Source organism: Zootermopsis nevadensis, unplaced genomic scaffold (genome assembly GCF_977971745.1).
Source record: "Zootermopsis nevadensis isolate Lab colony 2312 unplaced genomic scaffold, Znev_1.0 Znev_ptg000023l, whole genome shotgun sequence".
NCBI classification, from domain to species: Eukaryota; Metazoa; Arthropoda; class Insecta; order Blattodea; family Termopsidae; genus Zootermopsis; species Zootermopsis nevadensis.
The window spans coordinates 2141191-2164152 of NW_028259155.1; the positions used below are offsets into that span (position 1 = coordinate 2141191).

The following is a 22962-nucleotide window of genomic DNA, read 5'->3' on the forward strand; positions in this document are numbered from 1 at the left end:
TTTGCTGTTCATGTCAGAGTATTTTACGTTTTTTCTGTGACTCTGAAGAATACAAATTTGATGACGGTCACTATGACGTATTTACATGTATATTCTGAGGGTCACTGCTCACAGGGGCGTATTTCTTTAACACTTAACGTAAATTAATGTCGTATTTCATAACGAGGACGTTCTTCGGAATTAGAAGAAGACTATTAGACGCGTGGAGAGACAGCTCCACGCATTCGCTTCCTAAAATTTACGTCGATGTACGTTTTATGTCTCGAAACTAACGCTTTCTCACAAAAACAACTTCCTTGTTTCACGTCATTGATTTCCTACGAACCGGAAAATTGATGTGGATTCTGCAGTCGCTCTGGTAGATTAGATCACGTTATCTGTCAACCCTTTACATCTCAGTGGTAACTATACGTCCCATCTGCTTCAACAACAAACAATTTCATTTTACATTTATGGGGCTTCGTATAATTCTCCCTATAAGTAGGGGCTAATTCCTTAATCTGCGTTAATCAGTTGATATTATAACGATGAAGTGTTGTGTTTTCTTTGCGGTACGGACTGAATTCTTTTATATTATTTATCGAGCTTCGAATTCAAGGCCATCTCGACACAGGTTTTCCTTGGTTTTCCTCTGTCTTCAAGCAAATGCTGAGATGGTTCCCAAGTTCCAAGTTGCCACTGCAAGCTTCTCATGCAGCCCTCCCGATTTAAATTAATCAAAATTTACCACCCGTTAACGCCGTCAAAATTTACCCTCCCTCCCCTCAGTAGGAACTTCTAAATTATGTATTAAACTTCCAAATTAATAGTCTCAGCTTTCTCTAATACAAAATTTCAAAATTCCGTCTTTTATGCCAATCATCACACTAACGCCTTCACTCTTACTTTATCCTTAACAGAAGGACGAGCGGGCATTACCTGGGGACCTTCTAGCTATAAGATGCTCTTTCTCCCCCCCCAGATATCGAAGTGTCTCTCACTTCTCCCCCACCAATTTCCTCTTTCTCTCTATCTCTGGTTACAATCACGTTAACACAGTAGAATTCTACCTGTTCATTTTATAATGGCGTACTTTTAACTTCGTTACTATCTTTAAATATGAATACTGTTTTTATGTTGGTAATATTACACATAGGCATTAAGTTAAAACTGAGCTAAAGATCAAAAGAATATATTAAAATATTTTTTTTATGAAACGGTACAGCGGAATGTCTAACCAAAACTACATGTTACGATATGCAAATAGAAGACAACTTACCAGGCAGTAGATGGCATTAGATTAAAATGTAGAACCGTCATGCATTCTGGTGTAAAGATGGTGAATGTTGTCAAAGATAATCCTTTGTGATGTAAGGATTCTACCCCTGATCTGTAAGAAAAATATACAATTATCAACACGCACATTCAAATACTAAATCGTAATTTAAAAAAATAGACACTTGAAAAATATGAATATTAAGATTTTTTTGAATTATAACTTGTTAACTTTCGGATCACAGTACGTCTTACAGCTTCACAATTTGAATTTTTAGTTTATATCCCACTCGAGAAAGACGTAAGTGTGTATGCATTTCTATGCCTTACATCGGTTGCCCTGTGTACTCAGAGGCCATGCGAAGGGCTGACTCTCCATCCAAGGAGGATTAATAAATGTCTAAGAGGATTTATAACTTCAGAAGTAATAATCTAGTGGAAAATACCACAAAGGAAAAAATCTACAAAGAACATAAAATCAGAAAAATTGAATTTCTTCTTGCTTTCTGTCTCTAAATTTTGGTCAGAGAACACGCGTTGTCTGCTCAACAACTGTTGATACTGTTAACATTCTTCCATCTTCGTCTTATCGAACACTGTGGGTACTAACCTCCCAGCTGGTCAACTCCCTTCAATTAAAAATTTGTTACACATTCTCAAAAAAAAAAAAACTGCTTTGCTCAGTACATCTGTATATCCGCGTGTAACAAACGCCTCAAGAACTGATCAACGCATGGAATCCTATACTAAAAGAGTTTTACTAAAATCTGTAGATAAATTAAAATTCCTGTTAAAATCGGACAAATTTATATAAAATCCAAAAATAAATTAAAATTCCTGTTAAAATCGGAAAAATTTATATATAATTCAAAAATAAATTAAAATTCCTGTTAAAATCGGACAAATTTATATAAAATCCAAAAATAAATTAAAATTCCTGTTAAAATCGGACAAATTTATATAAAATCCAAAAATAAATTAAAATTCCTGTTAAAATCGGACAAATTTATATAAAATCCAAAAATAAATTAAAATTCCTGTTAAAATCGGACAAATTTATATAAAATCCAAAAATAAATTAAAATTCCTGTTAAAATCGGACAAATTTATATAAAATCCAAAAATAAATTAAAATTCCTGTTAAAATCGGACAAATTTATATAAAATCCAAAAATAAATTAAAATTCCTGTTAAAATCGGACAAATTTATATGAAATCCAAAAATAAATTAAAATTCCTGTTAACATCGGACAAATTTATATAAAATCCAAAAATATTCTCTCCCCTCCCTTCGCCTTGCGATTTTCTAAACTTCTAACCATCTCCAAATTAATATATACATCACAAAATAATGTCGTTCTACGAAGTTAATTACGAGTTTATCAAATCTATTTGTATGTTCATTAAATTTTCATACAATAAAAATACCTTAAAAGGCTGGGTAAAAATCTGCAGGTATCAGTAAATTTTGGAATAAGTAAGTCAGTTTCTCAGTTGGCAACAGAGACACTTTTAGCCTACAAATAAGTTGCCGAACTTTAACACGTCCAATAATTCAAATTTAGGAACACTGAGACTTAGCGAGGGTGTGCAACTGTTGCCAACTTTACAACAAAACTCCTTTCAAATCTAAACTTTCTTCGGCGTGCCTTGAGCTTTGAGCTCAAGAATAAAATGTCAGAAGATAAGTTATTCTCAAATTAGGGTCTCAAAATATCTGATTCCCTCTATGCAGATAAAGGCATAGAGACGCAATATTTCTGGGGAAAATAGACCGAAATCAGAGAGGAAGAATCAGTTTCTAACCACACAGAGAACTAGAAGTTTACGCGTTTTCGCCACTTTAGATAATCTTTGGAAACTTCGGAGCGGGCACGTCTGACGTAGTTTGTCCAGAATTGCGAGGCGCCGCGGAGTACGACATAAAACTAACTTACCAGGGGTAGCAACATCAACACCGACGTATGTAACAGACGAATAAAATAAAGGAAGTACTTAATAAGATTGATATAAGCCGGCATCACGGAGGAAATACCGAACAGCAGGCAGGTATATTAATTAATTTTAAAAAATATATGTAAAAATACGTGTTAAACAAATTTTTAAATAAAGCAGGTATGTGTAACTGATACACGAAATTCAGAACCAGAAAAAAATTAATAATTACGCGACATGTAAATAATTATTTTAATAAAATAATTAATTAAATAAATATATTTAAAATGCAAACTCAGTGTTTTAATTTATTTCAAGACACTAATTGAGCAACAGACTTTATCATTGGGAGAAAGAGAGAACTAATTCTGAAAACAAATTAAAAATATATCAAAATTAGCCGTCAATCACAATATAATATTATTAAAAGATTAAAATATCATTTTACGTTCCCTATCGAGTACTCGATTTACATGTATATATTTTTAATACTATATAAATCACAATATGACGCATCTACAATATCTTCTGAAAACAAAGTTGTAATAAAGACACCCATATTGGATCTAACACAAAGAATTGGAAATATAATAAGACGTAAACAGTAACATACTCAAAAAATTTATTGAATTTGTTCTTTTATGTCCATACGAAATTCGATCTCTCATTTTCAAGAAAGTGACTAGCGTAGAGATTTCGATAACGAAAATACAGGAGCGTGTGAAGGGGAGAGGGGCACGAGGTTAATGAACAACGCTGCACTATTAGAGACTTCCCAATTTATAATAGTCACCTAATAGTCTATCATTAAGGCGATTGACTGATGAGAAATTCAGCACTCATAATTTTGGGTAGGAAGACGCGAAAGGGAGAAAAGATGGCAGACCCCAGAGAGGATAATAATTAGACAAAATCCTAGAGAAAGAGGTTTCTGATGAAATTCTCTCAAAATATGATCAAATAGCGAGTTTACGTGAGCAAGGTAATGAATCACTAAATTTCTTAGCCAGAGAGCGTCTCAAAAGACACTCTTTCTGATAGTCAGCTACGTGGCAGCCGAGATCTTAATTTATTACGTCAAAGAATTTAATTTTTCACGAATCCTGTGGAGGTTAAATAGATTAAAACTGGGAGGTTTCACGTTTTCATGGCGGCCAGTATGAAAAAAAGGCTGTCTTCTCAGTTATATTGTGACGTGTGATCTTGTAGAAGTTTTCAGACGTTTCAGAGATACCTGCTGCCTCTGAAACGTCAGTAAATTCCTGCCAAAATAGACGGCCCAACAACCAAGAAGACAGCCATCTTCAGAATAAAAAATATTCATGGTTTGAGAACAGATATTAATGAACCTGATTCACTCTTACACAGCTTCTAAGAAACATTAACCTTGTGTTGTTTTTCATTTGACTTACAGTTTGTAAATCCTTTTTCAAATACCTTTGTAGCCTTCAAGTATCAGATAATTCTGTATTGACAGAACTTGGCTAATATGTACAAAAAAAAAAACTACAATTCTTATTTCGATGTTCAATGTACTATCGTTTATAATCACCGGACAAAATAAATGTACTTATTTATAATACTTTTAGCATTGACATTATTATAATTCACTTGTTCAATTTTTTATCAGTCTAAACACAATAAAATATTATTATTAAATATTAAAATATTATTACAATTAACATTTAAATATTTAAAATACATTAAAATATATTAAAATGATGCTCTCTATCGAAATGTTCGATTTACATTAGAGCATCATCTTTTACACTACATGTTTCGGTTCTAAATGAACCATCTTCAGGTGTATAATCCATATAAACTCAAATGTAATATCTTAAGTGCAATCATCTCATTATTATCATTTTACAAAAAAATTTGTATATAATAAAATGTAAGCGATTTATTTAGTGGAATTATTTCGTTTTTGTAGTTAAAGTCTAATAAAGGACAGTGAATGAGCATGACGATTCAGAATCATCGAAGTATTCTGATTCCTTTCGCCAATAAATGTGACTATGGCACACTTTAAGCCCGTAATAAATGCGGGCACAATAGAGTGGTTCTAAGCTTTAACCCTCCTTCCACCCTTTACCGATAATGTATTTATAAAGCCTATCGATAGAGTACCATGGTTAAGTTGGTGGCTGAGTCTGTAGCTTCTATTAGGCTACGTTACGCGGCCTACAGAGAAACTTATGTTCTTTACGTAAACTTTTAAATCCCTAAAATTTTCTGGTGGTGAAAAATTGCACGGAGAATCAAAGTTTGATGCTGCGATATTATATCTTCGTCATCATCTTAACACATGTATAAAACTTCGCTGTTGTAACCCCCAAGGCAAAAATTCAAATCCCGGACGTACAGTACAGACTACATAGTTTATATTTAATTAAACCTCTAAACCAAAGACAAGATGACGATTTACAAGAGAATACCAACACACCGTGATAAAACTTACCCTGGAATTATCTACAACAAATCAGAGATAATTTGTTCTACATCAAATTCTCTCCCCTATGTCAATGATTAGCTCAGTGACGTCACATATCCCGAATACCACAGAATTTCTGGCACATTATTCCACTATTATCATATGACGATTGTTTAAATAAAGCCAGTTTGTGGATTGTTCTGAGCGACGGGACAGATATCATTAAAATTAATCCCCATGGGCAGTGAAGCAGGAATTACAGAGACGGACCAGCCACTGGATAACCTCTACAAAGAACTCCTTCGGATGCTGCATCACCGCGGTCTCTCTGTGGGCGTCAGATCCGAAATCGATGCTCGTTTAGCGTTCTTTTTTACAGCGAACATTACCATGAACGCACACGTCTACGACTATACCTCCCGAAATATCTGCACGAAATTGCCATGCGTCATCGTGTTTCATCTAGACAACTCCCCAGGACATTTTACGCTCCGTACATCGTGAAGCAGTCACCTTAAAAGACTTCCGTGTATCCGGTCTCCTCAAGAAAGAGTTGAAGTACAGTTTAAATCGGGTTTGACGAAGACGTCGTTGTCTGAAGTCGTGAAGTGGTTGCCGCAAGGACATCCTCGCAGACGATGTACTGGTACCTCAATGGAATGCCTGCCTCAACTCCCAAGTGAACTATTTTTAAAATGCCATCCACTCCTTCGTCCAGAACAATTCCCGAACGAGTTACATCTGAACAATCACCACATAACAAAATGCGAAATAAATAATAATAAATATTAATAAGACAGTGTAGTTGCGTCATATTATGACTTTTTAAATTAAAATTAAATTATTTGGTTATTCCGTCAAATCACAACTGTAATTGAGTTTTAAATTTAATATAATTTTACACCTGATGATGGTTTAATAAAACCAAAACATGTTGTAACTGTTCCAATTGTAAATCGATTATTCGATATGGAACACAGTATGATATTTTAATTATTTTAATTATTCTTATTTTTAAATACATTGTTATTTGACGGAATAACCAAATAATTTAATTTTAATAAATATTAACTTGTCTTTCGTATATTTATGTGGCGCTGATAGAACATTCAGTTACTGGGTTCGAATCTAGGAACGTGTTTCATTACGTTCTCCTATTAAGACAGAGGCTTTTGTGAAGGACTGTCTCTGATTTCGATTCGCCACCGATCATCTTATTGACTGGATTATATTAAAACCCTCCGCGTATTTGGCTATAGAACGGCATACGAAGACAAGACTTAAAAATAACAAAGAATTGAACTGGAGTTGAAGTCTGACAACGCCACATGCCTTCATATTCAACAGGGCAAAACACTTTGTATCTCGTCAGTCTTGTTTTCATTTGTGTTCTCCCAAGCGACACGAGAAATAGAACTTTCTCTTTGAAATCGGACACTTGATATTTCCCACGCGTCTGCCCCTTAAGTTGTCTTGAAGCAGCCATGACAAAGACTTAAAAATCCCACTGTATTTTATGCTGAAGATAATGCAAGGACGTTCAGTTATCACTCTATTTAAGCTTGGAATTTTACACTTTTACGTGTACCAAACGTAAAATGAACCAGTTACCACTTCCTAAAGTTATCTCAGAGATGGGACATAATTATAAATAACTTTTAAAAGGCGCATATCACATTCTAAGAGTTCCTGAGATTTTAAAAAATGCACACATTAAAAATACGAGCGTTTCATATAAATTCATTTAACTTCTGCGTATTCTAGAAATCAGCTTCAGTATTTTATATAAAATCTAAAACTTCTTGACGATGGTGAAGAGTCAATTGAATAAAAATTTCCTTGGATATTATCCATCGTCTAGTAAATATAAAACGTAAAAACGACGTTTCGGAGATGGGACATATAAAAATTTTCTTGGATATTATCCATCGTCTAGTAAATATAAAACGTAAAAACGACGTTTCGGAGATGGGACATATAAAAATTTTCTTGGATATTATCCATCGTCTAGTAAATATAAAACGTAAAAACGACGTTTCGGAGATGGGACATATAAAAATTTTCTTGGATATTATCCATCGTCTAGTAAATATAAAACGTAAAAAACGACGTTTCGGAGATGGGACTCCATCTCCGTCTTCAGGTTCCTACACAGTTGGGCCCACTAGATAGAGCTAATCCCTATCTCCGGACCTTTCTTGGATATTATCCATCGTCTAGTAAATATAAAACGTAAAACGACGTTTCGGAGATGGGACTCTATCTCCGTCTTCAGGTTCCTACACAGTTGGGCCCACTAGATAGAGCTAATCCCTATCTCCGGACCTTTCTTGGATATTATCCATCGTCTAGTAAATATAAAACGTAAAACGACGTTTCGGAGATGGGACTCTATCTCCGTCTTCAGGTTCCTACACAGTTGGGCCCACTAGATAGAGTCCCATCTCCGAAACGTCGTTTTACGTTTTATATTTACTGGAAGATGGATAATATCCAAGGAAATTTTTTTATTCAATTCAGTATTTTATGTTTATTATGTTAAAAACCAGGCATTTAAAAGAATTAAGTTTTCGCTCAAAACTTGGTAGAATTTAATTCTGTAAGATCAAGGTTTCTCTGTCCACTAAGGAAAGAGTCATTTCTAATTACGTCACTTTCATATATGAAATTTGAACAAATTTACTTCGGTAATTGTAAGAGATTTTCTAATTTCATGGACGGGGTTAAATTTGGGTGGGGCCCCAATTTCTGGCATCCAACTTACTTCCACATCGCCGGGGTAACACGGCCCACAGCGGCTCACGAAAGGGCTAATTATGAGGGTTATTAAATTCTCCACTGTTACGGAGCTGGTCAGACGTCTCTCACCCGAATATCACATTCCGGCACAACATGTCAAATTCTGCTGATTACAATCCCCTGGAAAACCCGAATCTACATCTTATTTAAGATATGGGAGTCCTTGAACCCACAATCCGTTCATTCAAAATATGATATTCGTATGACTTTTGAACAATAAATACCACAGACGTTCAAGTGATCTGTGGTTAATATTTGAACACCTTAGCAGTAATGAGATGGTAAAGTTGCGTCATATTGTGATATAATAAATATATATTTTAAAATTTGTCCCGTCTAATCACAATAAATTCTTATTAAATATTAAAATATTACAATAATTAACATTTAGGAACTGAAACATGTCGTGAAAAATGATGGTCTAATGTAAATCGAATATTTCGATAAAGAACATCATTTGATATATTTTAAATATTTTAAATGTTAATTATTGTAATATTTTAATATTTAATAAGAATTTATTGTGATTAGACGGACAAATTTTAAAATAAAATATATACCTTAGCAGTAGTTAGGTTCAAACGTAAAGTATAATACATACGTATCACACGTACCTGCAAACTTAATCTGAATTGTTCTTAATTAGTTAATTAAGATTTGTCTACAGACAAGATCCCGCCTGTCACATAAGGCTCGCATTCCAACAGGTCCGGAAAGATACGTACTCTTTAAGGATACTTCAATGTTTCGTGTCGTAATGTACACTCTGTCACAAAAATAACATCCACTCTGCTCATATTTAGACATATATTTCTGGCATCTTACATGACTCTCTCCAATGAGATATGAGGTTCCCACGGCAATGATGTCGACGTTTCGGAGAATCATACCGACATTATTTTTCAAGGTCAACCTCACTCGACGTTGTAACCCAAAAGGCTAATATGGACGTCGTGTGATAAGTCAGCGTAAATGTTCTACATTCTCTGAGAGGTCATTCTGTGAAGCGAGACACCGATTTAGGGGTCTCTAAAACTTCCTGGAGCGATGAGTAGCCAGTTTCCTAATTCATTTCCTGTTAATAGTCTACTGATGAAACTTCCAACCTTGGTTCCTCGGCGCGAGGAGGAAATCGACTTACATTATTCGGCTGTAGCTTTCGGGGTCCATCACTGTGGTCTTCCGCAATGTGACACCTTCTGCTGTTTCCTTTTCGAATCTATTAATTATATTAGGATCTATTTGCACACCGCCATCTCGTAAATGGAACTCCGGGGGCTTGGATGACATTTGCAAATATGGACGTCGGAGTAGATAACCCAGTACTTCCTTGTATTACGTTCCATACTTTTAGTTAGGCAACTGAAGCTCGCATTTGTTTTGCGTCTAATGCGCTGGTCGTTAAGACACTGAAACTAAGGTCTCTGAGTTCGAATCTGACCCAGTGCACGGATGTTCATTCTATGTTAATCGCTAATCAATTCCTCATTATATCTCAGGCGTCGAACAGGGAAGAATCAATTCAAAACTAGTACAGTCAAGGACATAATTACAGAGTTTACCATTAGACAGGTTTATCCACAGGAAAACAATGTAAAAACTTACTCATGTACTTTTGAACGAAATTACTAAATCCAATTTAAACATTCATTCTTTTAATTCTGAGATTTTCAATGTTTTAAGCAAAAGAAATTTAAAAAAAAAACTTAGAAACTGAGGTGAAATGTCTTAATCGTTGTTTCTCCTAATGTGGTCGTTCATCTAAAACCACATTTTCGTCCGAATCGTGGGGAAGACATTGTCCTTGAGCAGACAATGTATTTTTCGCATAGAAAATTTTTATCCTGGAGCGGTATTCAGCTCGCAGATGTTCAGCGTCCACAAAACTATACACTCCAGTGAATTCATTGTTTCATGTCGTCCATTTTCCAGTCGGCACGCGGAACGGTGAATCCAAAAAAAAAAAGTATAGTTGTAACTGACATTTCTGTTTTCGAAGGCTCACCAGAATTCTCACCAAAAAAAAAAAAGCTGTCATTATAAAGCACAAGGAGTGGATATGTAAAACTTGCGAATATGAACATAGCCCAAGTTTTCCTCCCTCTCTCTCTCTCCTTCCCCTCTTCCCCGACGCCACAGCAAAATTCATGGCGTCATTAGCTCTTGGAGGTTCGTTCATTTCGCGGGGATCCTCGTTAGCTCTCTCGTGGGATAATGCATATTACAACAAGCAGTTCATAACGAAACTCTTGCCAAGAACTACCGTCGCTCTACGTCAGCGGGGATGTGGCGTGTTTGCCTCTCATCAGAACTAAAAGGACAGAAATCTGTGCAAGGGTCCTTGGAGCGTCTGCGTTAACAGCGAGGCGGCAGAAATCCGCGACACCGAGTCCTGTTTCCTGTTCAATTGGTGTTGCAAAACCCTTGTTTTTGTCTTCAAAGTCAATTTCTGGTCACGTTCCATGATGGCTTGTCGACAATGTAGTTTTATTTACTGATATCTTAAATTTGTAGATAATTCAGTACCGACATTACTAAAAAATCTTTGTACATTTTAGCTTAAAGAGTTTCTTGTGGTTCAGATATCGGGATCCCCCTAAGTGTGCCTGACGACAAAAAAATTCGAAACGTAATTTTGAATCAAATCTAAAAGTTCGTGAGGACGGTAAGTTTTTAAAATAAAAACTTTTCTGGATGTTTTCCATCGTCTAATAAAATCAATAAAATTACACGACGTTTCGGAGATGGGACTCTATCTTCGTCTTCAGGTTAAACCTACTCAGTTGGGCCCAATCAATCCCTATGGCAAAAGTCCCGGAATATAAGCCGGGTCATTACAGAATTTTGTAATTTTGAATACATTTTAAGACTCTCAACAGACGAAGGATACAGCCCAAAAAATAAAGTAATTACTAACTCAATACCATCATCAGAGACATTCTCAGAAAATTAGGCATCTCACCACAAGGCAGTATCAAATCTGTGAGATAATATTAATGACGTTATTGAAATATTCTAATACTAGCCTGGAAAGAACTGCATAATGAGGAGATAATTAATTTTATTCTTTAAAAAATATTATAAGAAAAAGTAGTACAAATGGGGGAGATGACAAATAGATAAGAAACACGTAAAAGGAAAAACTGAAGGAAAGAGTTTATTTGGAAGACGTAGACGAAGATGGACTCATAATGATGATAATAATAATATATTACTGGCTCAGGGTAACCAACCAATGCCGGGCTCTTGTTATTAACACTTGGTGAATTTCTTGAGTAGGTGAACGGCTTTGAATTGCGATACGGATAATATGAAATTAAATAAATATTCAACCATATTGAATTTTTGGCTGGCGGTAAATCATGAAGGACGCCAAAAACATTAATGTTCAATTAAGTGACTTCAACTTTGAAAACCCTTCATAATTTATTAAAATTCATCGTTAACGCGAGCTTACAGTTTCCACAATACGCGGTATTAGAATTGAAAGGTCGTCCCACATGTCTGCGAGGGTCCCTGTCTTCCTACAGGAATTAACAAACTGGCGTCGGGCAGGCGGAAGTAACAGTGGACATCCGGTTATAGGTCAACCGCATCTTCGTATTCGGTTCCTATTTCGACAGTTGATTACAATGCAAATTAAGTTACGACTTCGTGGATTCGTATTTCGGAATCAGAGTGTAGGAACTTGCAGCCATCTATTTTTCAAAGCCTGAAAAGAATTAGTTCAAAAACAATATTCACTGCCTAACATGCAATTCTTTACCACTGCTTTGAAAAGCTTAGGGTTAAAAGGATTTTTCTAATATACAATTTTTTTTTGAACAGAAGCTTTAAATTTTGTAAGCATCCAATCTCGCAAGTATCACCTATTCTTATAAATTTGCATTTTGTCTAATTATGTTTCTCTCTCTCTTTCAGAATGATACATGTTATCACAAAGTTCCAGTAATTTCAAGATTACTCGAGGAGAATTTACATTTACATGAAGATATTTCAGTTGGTAACATGGCGTCTAGCGTCATTCTAATTTTAACTAGATAGTAATAGAGAATCAGGAGATACTGTTGTTGAAGCCATGGTACGTACAGCAGCAATTAAGATTAGAAATATATCCCAGCAAAGCGTCAGAACAACCCTCTTGTGACCGAAGATGGTCTTCGTACTTGTCGTTACCGGGATAATGCGTTCTAATCCAAAGCAATCCTCACGTAAATGTTTAGCAATCAACTCACAATATGCGTATAATTTAATCTGTATCAGACAAACAGCCATAAATGTTTGTTCGGCGAAAAGATTTTTACTTCCGAGTGAAATTATAATACAAACCAAAGCCCTTGTTGTGTACATCGACCTATCGAACATACGCATTTCACGAAATTCATACTTCAACTATTTTCCTTCACACGCCAGATTTTAATCGAGACGAGACAGGAGCGTAATTAATAACAGGACAGCTACATTATTTAAGACAGTAGTAATGGTTGGGAGAACAAGGTTTACGAGATCCTACAAAGCACGAACACTATTAAAAGTACCCACAAGAACAGAGTCTGTAATTTCAGATGATGATGGGAGCTGTTAGATGGGATAAGGTCTACGTTGTACCCGCTACTCACAACCTAGCTGTCAAATTAGCTACAGGTTCATGTAACTCACGCAAGGTTGCTGTAAACTGACTCGAAATAATTTCACAATTCAGCCTACGAGCTTCAATTCTGCCAGGCTTACTGCATCTGTCCATATCCAGAACACAAGCTTTCAATCAGACATTCAATTTTATTCAAACGAGTCCTACAGACATGAAATTGTTGATATCCGTGAACAGGCTAAAATGAACTGGGTTTCCTATGTGGTTCTGACGGCTACGAGCATGAAGTTGGCTATCTTCTGGCTTGTTCCGCTGTGTTGTCTGGTAGCAGTTTACTGACAACGATGGACGCAGAATCCTCTGAAACGTCGGTTAACTTATATTCAACTACACGGCGCAACAACCCAGAAGACTAACTAACTAACTAGATGGCTTACCGAACCCGAAGGTTCATCACCGAATTAACCAAAGCCCTCCATCGGACCCTGTCCTGGGCCAACAAAATCCAGTTTCCTTCAACTCCTATCTCCCATAGATCCCGCCTGAGATTATCCTCCCATCTACGTCTAGGTCTCCCCAGAGGTCTCTTCCCCTCAGGCTTCCCAAATAGTGGACCCAACCAACCAGATGGCTTATTAAACCCGCAGGTTCATCACCGAATTAACCAAAGCCCTCCACCGGACCCTGTCCTGGGCCAACAAAATCCAGTCTCCTTCAACTCCTATCTCCCATAGATCCCGCCTGAGATTATCCTCCCATCTACGTCTAGGTCTCCCCAGCGGTCTCTTCCCTTCAGGTTTCCCAACCAATACCCGGTGCACACCTCTTGTCCCATCCATGCGCGCTACATGTCCCGCCCATCTCACTCTTCTCGACTTAATCACCCTCACAATACTGGGGGAGCAGTACAGATTTTTAAGCTCGTCATTGTGCAGTTTTCTCCACGCCCCATCGTCTTCCCTCTTAGGCCCAAATATCCTCCTCAACACCCGATTCTCAAACACCTGCAATCTGTGTTCCTCCCTCTGAGTGAGAGACAACCCAGAAGACAGCCACTATAATGTATGTTAAAAGCCAATGTCTCCACCATACCAATAATCATCTATAATAATACAAGCTTTTGAGCCCTAAAACAGCATTAGAAAACCAAGAACACGAATCGAAAATATTATTGCGAAGTTATTTAAAATATCCTACAGCATTTACGAGATTGAAACGCTATCAATTTTCGTATTTCGTAATGTAAGACAGAATAGGTTCTTGAGATACTTATTAGAAGTTCCCGTTTACTTCGGAAAGTCATTTCGAACCCGAACTTCATGACGTAAAAGCAGGAAACTCCACTTAATTTGCTTGCGGTGACAAAAGAGTTTGAAAAGGCATACATAAGTCAGTGTTTTACGTACTACAAATACGCGTTGCATGAAAAACGTTTAAGACAGACACTGAATAAGGACGTGCGTAATGATTTTAACAAATGAGATGATGTCACTTCTAGACTATTAAGTCAATTTAAAATACCCATCAAAATTTATAAACTATTTGCAGTTCAGTCACCGATCTCAGATGCAATATATTGAATTACGAATGGATCTGGAAAAATTCTTACTTTGTCGACATGAATTATTTATAATAAATCTAAAGCCTATTTTTACCACGACTTTGCAGCTTACAGACTTTACAGGTACGAGAATAAAGCAATTCTTACTTACCGAATTATTCTACCGCGTCTGAGCCAATATTTACATTTAAACTACAGTCGGTATGACTCACCATACATTCATCTTCGTGTTGTGTTCTAGTCTCGCCTCCTTTTTGACGCCTCTAACAAGTGCGTCATTAAATTTCATCATGCCATTCTTTAACCTATAGATCAGTGGCATTCAACCTTTTTTGTTCGCGTACCCCCAGATATAATTTCTCTTCAACTTTGTACCCCCAAAAAGTTGTTGGTGTATAATTCAAGTTATACGTAGTATATAATCTACATCTAAAATAAATTAAATAAATTACATTACTGATTATTCAGTGTTTATCATAAAATAATATATATTTTTTAAATTTCACGTACCCCCTAAGATGTCTTCGCGTACCCCCAGATATAATTTCTCTTCAACTTTGTACCCCCAAAGTTGTTGGTGTATAATTCAAGTTATACGTAGTATATAATCTACATCTAAAATAAATTAAATAAATTACATTACTGATTATTCATTGTTTATCATAAAATAATATATATTTTTTAAATTTCACGTATTCCCTAAGATGTCTTCGCGTACCCCAGGTTCAATACCACTGCTCTAGATGAAAGCGGTGAACTGATGGCATTTTATAAAATCCTTCGGTTTTTTCCAATTCAACTCGTGGCTCAATACCGAAGAATTTCCCAATTTTCCTCAGTTCACCTTCCATAATCATTCTCTAAATCATGACTACATCATTATTTAGTTTCTCAAATAAGTTAAATCTCTTTTCCACAATTTCGTAAAACTCGCTAAACTGTTCAAATAAAGACTGTGGTAGAAATTCCAGACGCTTGGTTTTGGGTTAACGCACGCTTACGGACTTTGTGCATAATATATCAAATAGAATGGTTCCCAGTCTCGGGGCCATGAATAAATTCTACAGCCAGAAGATGCACGCATTACAGCCAGGAACACGACGTTGTGGTCTGAGCAACCTCGGGCAGGATCATGAAACCTCAAGGGTCTAATAGAGACCTCAGAATTGCAGTCGAATGAACTGATTCTGGACCAGAATTCTCTTTGCGCGTTTGGAGACAAACTACGATATCTCTGCCCGAAACACATTATCATCGAAATTGTAAGTCACGTTTTTATAACTTCTAAGTTAACTTCCAACGTTACTGTGTATTCATCAGGTAATATTTCAGTTGTAGCCGTCACAGGTCCACTCTCCGCGAAACGATACATGGTAATTCATAAACATGAATAGCGGTCGTGGTGTATCAAAGCCAGGAATTCGCCTAAGGCATGACAACCATTTATCCAGTGACCAATTAAAAGATGGGTAGGTAATGTAGCACGTATTTGAAAGATGAAAGATTCGTACAAGCTTTTTAATCACAGTAATCTGAATTGAAGAGCTCAGGGATTAACCTAGTAAATAAATAGTATTAAAATATATTAAAATTGGCCGTCAATCACAATATAAGATAATTAAAAGATTAAAATATCATTTTACGTTCCGTATCGAGTACTCGATTTACATGTGGAACATTTTACGACATGTTTCGGCTATATATAGCCATCATCAGGTGTTATGTTATAAACTTTTTAACTGAATTACTGATTTTTAAGATTTTTAGTTTTCATTTTTCACGTCCTTCATATTGTATCTTCATCCGTTGTTGTGTTGTTGAAGATACAATATGAAGGACGTGAACATGATAAGAAAAATGAAAATCATTAAAAATCAGTTAAAATCAGTAATTCAGTTAAAAAGTTTATAACATAACACCTGATGATGGCTATATATAGCCAAAACATGTAGTAAATGTTCCACATGTAAATCGAGTACTCGATACGGAACGTAAAATGATATTTTAATCTTTTAATTATCTTATATTGTGATTGACGGCCAATTTTAATATATTTTTAATACTATTTAAATAAATCACAATATGACGCACCTACAATATCTAGTAAATAAACTGAATGCATCTGAATTATGTATGAAGATGGTCGGATTCATCTGGCTTTGGACATGGTCCAGCGGTAGACTCGTTTGAACACGGTAATACACTGAAAATGTTCCATAAAATGTTAGTAACATATTGATCAACGCAGGGAACACCAGCTTCTCAAAAAAAAAAAAAAAACACTCTACAATTATCATAGAGATATAAATATTTTAAACTGTACCAGATTTCTCAACATTTAGAATATATTTTCCTATTATTTTTGGAAATTCCTTAACCAAATTAATTTTTAATTCTGCAAAAATTAATTCTCATCGCGTTATAGTAAAATGAAAACCATCTGGTAACAGCTTCTTACTCGCCCTGTAATTTATCGAGTGTCTGTGTAGCCTAGTTTAAATTTCAACTGACATAATTTTGAATACACTGTATTCTTTATTACAGACTTTGCTTACAATGTTGTTGACTGACGTGGAAATATGGATTACGTATGCCTCATTTACTGTTTTCATGCTCTGTGCACGGGATACCCCTTCTGGCAATCGTATTATTGTTTCATTCTACCGACACTGCTTCTGATAGGCTATCGGGTATTCTATTCATCTGTAAAATATCTGATTTGTCAATAAATTCAAATTTATAATAATAATTATTGTATTTATAATAACCAATCTAAATCACTAATAACTGATTGCACTCCATTATCAGATATCCTAATCGTACTTTCCTGACGATGAAATACTGGATGCTTTTCTCGAGTAACTTTTCTACATGTAATTAGTTAGATGCAATATCACATTTTCCATTAATGTTATCATCTCTCAAATCAGATTTCTGTCAAGTGCACACAAGACCTTAGACTCTCAAAGTTACGTTCACATGAAATATATCCCAATTCGTTTAATTCTGTGACGTCATCCTTTAGCGATTTCATATATTTGACTCTGGGGGAGGTGTTCGTCACATTACATATTAAAAACTTTCTGTTACAAATGTCTATAGGTCTTGAATTTATAAAATTCCCTCATCATTTTAAAACCAGTTTGTAAATGAGAGATATATAATGTCAGTGTCGTGGTATTAAATATTCGCTTAGCGTAATTTTTATATTTATTTAGTGTTCTGTCTGATGACGGGTCCATATGAACAGGATCCTTCCATCCTTTTCTCGGACTGGGACCTGTTCATATACGTTCTTGGCAGATGATCCAGAAGTGGTTTGCCATTGCCTTCTTCTGTGTGTGAATGGAGTAATTGTTGGGATGCCACGGAGGAAAACTCCGTGTTGCCTAGACCACGGCCTTGCCCAACACAAGTTATAAATTCGGGCACCGCCGGGAATCGAACCCGAGACCCCCAGGATTACAAGGCCAGCGTTCTAACCGCTATTAAGTGTTCTGTCTGACGACAGGTCCATATGAACAGGATCCTTCCATCCTTTTCTCGGACTGGGACCTGTTCATATACGTTCTTGGCAGATGATCCAGAAGTGGTTTGCCATTGCCTTCTTCTGTGTGTGAATGGAGTAATTGTTGGGATGCCACGGAGGAAAACTCCGTGTTGCCTAGACCACGGCCTTGCCTAACACAAGTTATAAATTCGGGTACCGCCGGGAATCGAACCCGAGACCCCCAGGATTACAAGGCCAGCGTAATATACGTCATAAAATTCAGTTTACACAAAAGTTAACTTTATCGAGTTTCACAAGTTTCTTGCGCAAAGCCAGTGTTTACACGATGAAAAAAAAGGGCCCGGTGTCTATCGGACATCCTTGTTTTGAGACTTACTGTACACACATACGTGTATTTACCACTGGCAGTTCATTTAGCGAGGTGCACCGTTGCTAAGTCCTTCTATTTACATTACTACGACCTGTTTTCATTTTCCTACCTACTTGTTTGCAATTGAATCATTCAGCAGAATCTGTACCTCCGTTTGTAGCACGGATCGCTTTATACCATTCTTCGTCAAATTCAGTGTAAACATCAAAACAAGACAAACAAACACACACAAGGTTTGTAACAGAACTGTTGTGGTCACATTACCACGTTCATTGCAGTGTATCAACGCACGAATTTTAATTTGGGCCATTGGTTATTCAATTATTCAAACATAAAGCAGTATTTTGAACACAGTACGATTTTAAGGTAGTATATTTGCGTCATATTGTGAATTAGGTTAATATTTTAATATTTTTCCGTCAAATCACAATTTTTAATAAGATAATAAAATATATAAAATATTTAAAATATCATTTCACGTTCCGCATCGAATGATCGATTTACAAATTGGAACGTCTCTTACGACATGTTTCGGTTATATTTAACCGTCCTCAGGTATAAATTAGATTGGTAAATTTAAAACTCGAATTACAATCCTTTACAATGTTATGCATGTCGTAAGAGACGTTCCAATTTGTAAATCGATCATTCGATGCGGAACGTGAAATGATATTTTAAATATTTTATATTTTATTATCTTATTAAAAATTGTGATTTGACGGAAAATATTAAAATATTAACAGTACGATTTATAAGTAAAGTTTATATTTATTTATAAAGCAAACAAAGTTCTTACGCGAGACGGCATGTTTGTTACTACTGTTTAACATTTACTTTTTCACATTTAATATAATCTTAACGTGACTAAATCACACAACAGTTCATTACGGTTTAACGCATTAAAACAATTCCATTGAGGACGATATAAGAATACATAGCCACGGTATTTAAACTTCGAGCATTGGTCTGTACACCCCTTACCTCGCATATGCAGCCCCATAATGTAAAATAACAACGATGAAGCAATATGCTATTGACTTATAACAGGAGACGTTATACCAATTTCTTTCTACCTGTAAAACTGAATCAGAGTAATGCACGAGATGTTTTCGAGTCCGGATATAATCAATTTTTGGTTACACCTTGAACTCTTGTCCTGAATGTGTGTTGCTTAATCTATTCGCCCCCCACCCCCGGTCATGATGTTACTCAACATTTCCAGTGGACCTGATATGGCTCTCCGGAGCATTCCGGTGAGAGGATATAACGCTAGGCTCTGCGTAATCCCTTATCTACACCGGAGTTGATGCTGTGTGTAATAGGATCTCGATGGTTTCCGTAAGCAAGGCAGCGAGTTTACTAGAATACAAAGGTATATAGCTCAGAAGGGAGCCCACCTTTTCGTGTCTTTCGGGCATCAACTCTTTAAAAATCTGTAAAGTAAACCGACCACCAGGAACTCCCTTTTTGACACAATCACACACCAACCTGAGGATATCTGGCCAGAGTTCTTTTGGTATTTTTCGTCAATAAGACACGGAAATTTCCAGCCAGACTCCTGGTTTCACTGACTCAACCATTCATCTTACAGTCCGGACTCTGTCCCAAGTGACTATTTCCTGTTCAAGACTTCTGAAGAAATTTCTAGAGAGGAGGAAAGTTTCTCCAGCGATGATTAATTGAAAAATACTGCTTCTGCTTGGATTTAAGCTCCAGAAAGTGGCTTATATTCTATAAGAATCAAGTCTTTAAATGTAACAGATATATCGCGTTAAAAGATAATTTCATTGAAAAATGGAAAGAAATTTTTTTTTTCTGAGGCTCAGTTCCTATTAACCGTGAACCCTGGCACGTAATAAAGTTCGGTATGAACGGACTAAAATATTAATAAAAATTATAAAATAATAAAGAAACTGCATGAAGCACTTGAATTAGATCCTGCTGGTTGCATTAGACGAAACGACAGGGGCACAGCGTGTGGACTTCAGATTTGAATCTAAGTATACAATCGCTTTGATGTCGTATCGATGTACGAAATCGAAAGTATGTCTCAGCTGCTAATTTGTGGTATTTCTCCCTAAACATTTGATTCTATGGACAATACCAACTGTAAGAGTCGATTACATGGCAATTTTGTGAACACAATTACGAACATTAAAGGTCGTAAGTCGGTTACCTCGTGGCAGAGGTTTATCGACGTTTCGGAGGTCCTTGCTACCTCTTTCACTAGGGCGATGGTAGATTTTCGTAAACTTCTGTCAGACTATATGGCGCTACAACCCAGAAGACAGCCATCTTCAAACTCTCCGACATAAAAACTTAAAAACCCTACTTAATAAAGATTAGACCCAGGACTGAACTGTAGAAAACTAAATAATCGAACAGAGCGTCCAAAGAAACATTTGTAATCTTTGTTAAAACTTTCATTTGAATGGTACAACTTCAATAAAGAACGATTAAAAACATTCAGTCCCTGAAACGATGTTTCTTCATAAAGCCATATTTTCTACCCCGAGACTCGACTTTGTATGTATTTAGGGCGTCAAATATGACAAGTGGCGCCTCGCGGTTGTTTTGATGTTTAGGCGCCGGCTTTTACATTTATAATGGAGTCATAAGCTTCAAGAAGAGCCAAGCAGTTCCATCTGAGCCAACACGTACAAGACAGAGAAAGAGAATTACAACAGATGAGGCGAGAAAGAGACAAAGATTTTGGTATTTTCTTCCGCGCAGAATGTGAAAAGCGTAGCGCGTCGCATGGTTGGAATTTCTCAAGTTCCAGTCGTCGAGTGAGTCCCATCATAACCCAAGGGACAAGCATTCCTGTTCGGACCCGTTGAGAGGGACGAGGGAATGGGGGGGATAAGTCGTCGACGTCTCTCGCTAGAACCGCTTTATTAAAACATAGCAGCAGAGGATGAAATGAAAGAGAATTACGGTAGATGGGTGCAGATAAGGGAGAACGACGTCTCCCCCCCCCCCAAAAAAGGGGGACATGGTTGACTGTTATGAGGCGCTCCCCTGCCCAGCAAAGTTGGAGATGAAATATCGCGTGGAATTATGGGAATAAGTGAAATTCCTTCACCTTCATCACACCCCTATCCATCTCGAAAAGTCTCACCTTCCAAATCCATAAACATTCCTGATCGTTCTTGTTCTTATGAATATGAAGACGTTCAAGTCATGAGCTCGGACAAAATTGTTATCAACTTGTAGGATTTGAGGTTTTCAAGGCGGTGAGTCTGAAGACGGCTGTCGCCTGTTATAAACTTACTCGACTAAACGTTTTATTCTCCATATTGTTTTGTTCTCTCTTTGTTTTGTTGTGTCTTTGTTTTGTTCTCTCTCATTGTTTTGTTGTGTCTTTGTTTTGTTCTCTCTCATTGTTTTGTTGTGTCTTTGTTTTGTTCTCTCTCATTGTTTTGTTGTGTCTTTGTTTTGTTCTCTCATTGTTTTGTTGTGTCTTTGTTTTGTTCTCTCTCATTGTTTTGTTGTGTCTTTGTTTTGTTCTCTCTTTGTTTTGTTGTGTCATTGTTTTGTTCTCTCTTTGTTTTGTTGTGTCTTATTGTTGCACCAATGCCACCGGGTAAAAACCCATTTGCAGTTAATAATAAATAATAATAATATCAATATCAGCATAGTAAAGGTATGTTGGGTTTATAAAACAACCATTAATTCGAGTTGACTCGGTAATTATCCTGTCATAGATCTTTTTCCCCCTAGAAGGCTGTTTAAAAGGCGCTGGATTAATAAAAATATCGTCAACTTAGTTTCCTGTCATGTGATTTGACTATCAGTACTTTGATTCTGTACTATGTTGCGCACGTTTCGTGATATCGGTTTTTATTACAAATTGTAAATGATTTCACTACAAATTCTAATCTTCAAGCAACCGTGTGGTTCTAGACGCTCAACGTCGTTTTCTGCTCAAAATCGACATTTTTTCTGTTTTTACAAAGGTTTGGGTGCGTATGAAATGGGGACTTCTCACACCGTCCGTGAAAAATGTAGCTTAGTGAATATTTACATTTTTCGTGCAAAAATCTTCACAGCCAATTTTTCTTACTTTTTTTTGTGTCCAGAATAATATCAGAACTCCACATATTATGACTCGTGATTCATGACCTAGTCATCATCATTTTAAACTATTTTCTCTCCCAACCTTCCTTATGACGGACGCTGTACAGTCAAGAGTTACTGACGTCATTAAAAAACCATAAGCAAATACTTCCACGGTTCATTCACATCTTGGCTTAATCTCAGGATTCCAGACAATAACATGAATGTACAAAGGATATATAATGCCTTGGTTAATCATTCCTGTCTTATATATTCGATTTTGTTGTTGTTGTCGAAGTGTGAGCGACCGAAAGCCGTTTTTCCTCTGATTACTAAAGAACTGTGTAAATATACGAAAGACTTATTGAATTAAGTATCGATCTTTCTGTACTCACTCCCTTCCTACTCATATTTCGATAACATATCTCGATTTCACAATCGATGTTTC

At 36.3% G+C, this 22962-nt stretch overlaps 1 protein-coding gene across 6 annotated transcripts in view; it reads right to left on the reverse strand.

The window, feature by feature from the left end:
- Positions 1-22962, reverse strand: part of LOC110839492 (cell adhesion molecule Dscam2-like) — a 186116-nt gene that overhangs the window by 130585 nt on the left and 32569 nt on the right. For all 6 annotated transcript variants that reach the window (XM_087354717.1, XM_022083712.2, XM_022083714.2 and 3 more), the window contains exon 2: positions 1259-1369. In XM_087354717.1, the coding sequence (XP_087210843.1) occupies positions 1259-1299 (41 nt within the window). In that variant the 5' untranslated portion in view covers positions 1300-1369. The remainder of the gene's footprint in view (positions 1-1258; positions 1370-22962) is intronic.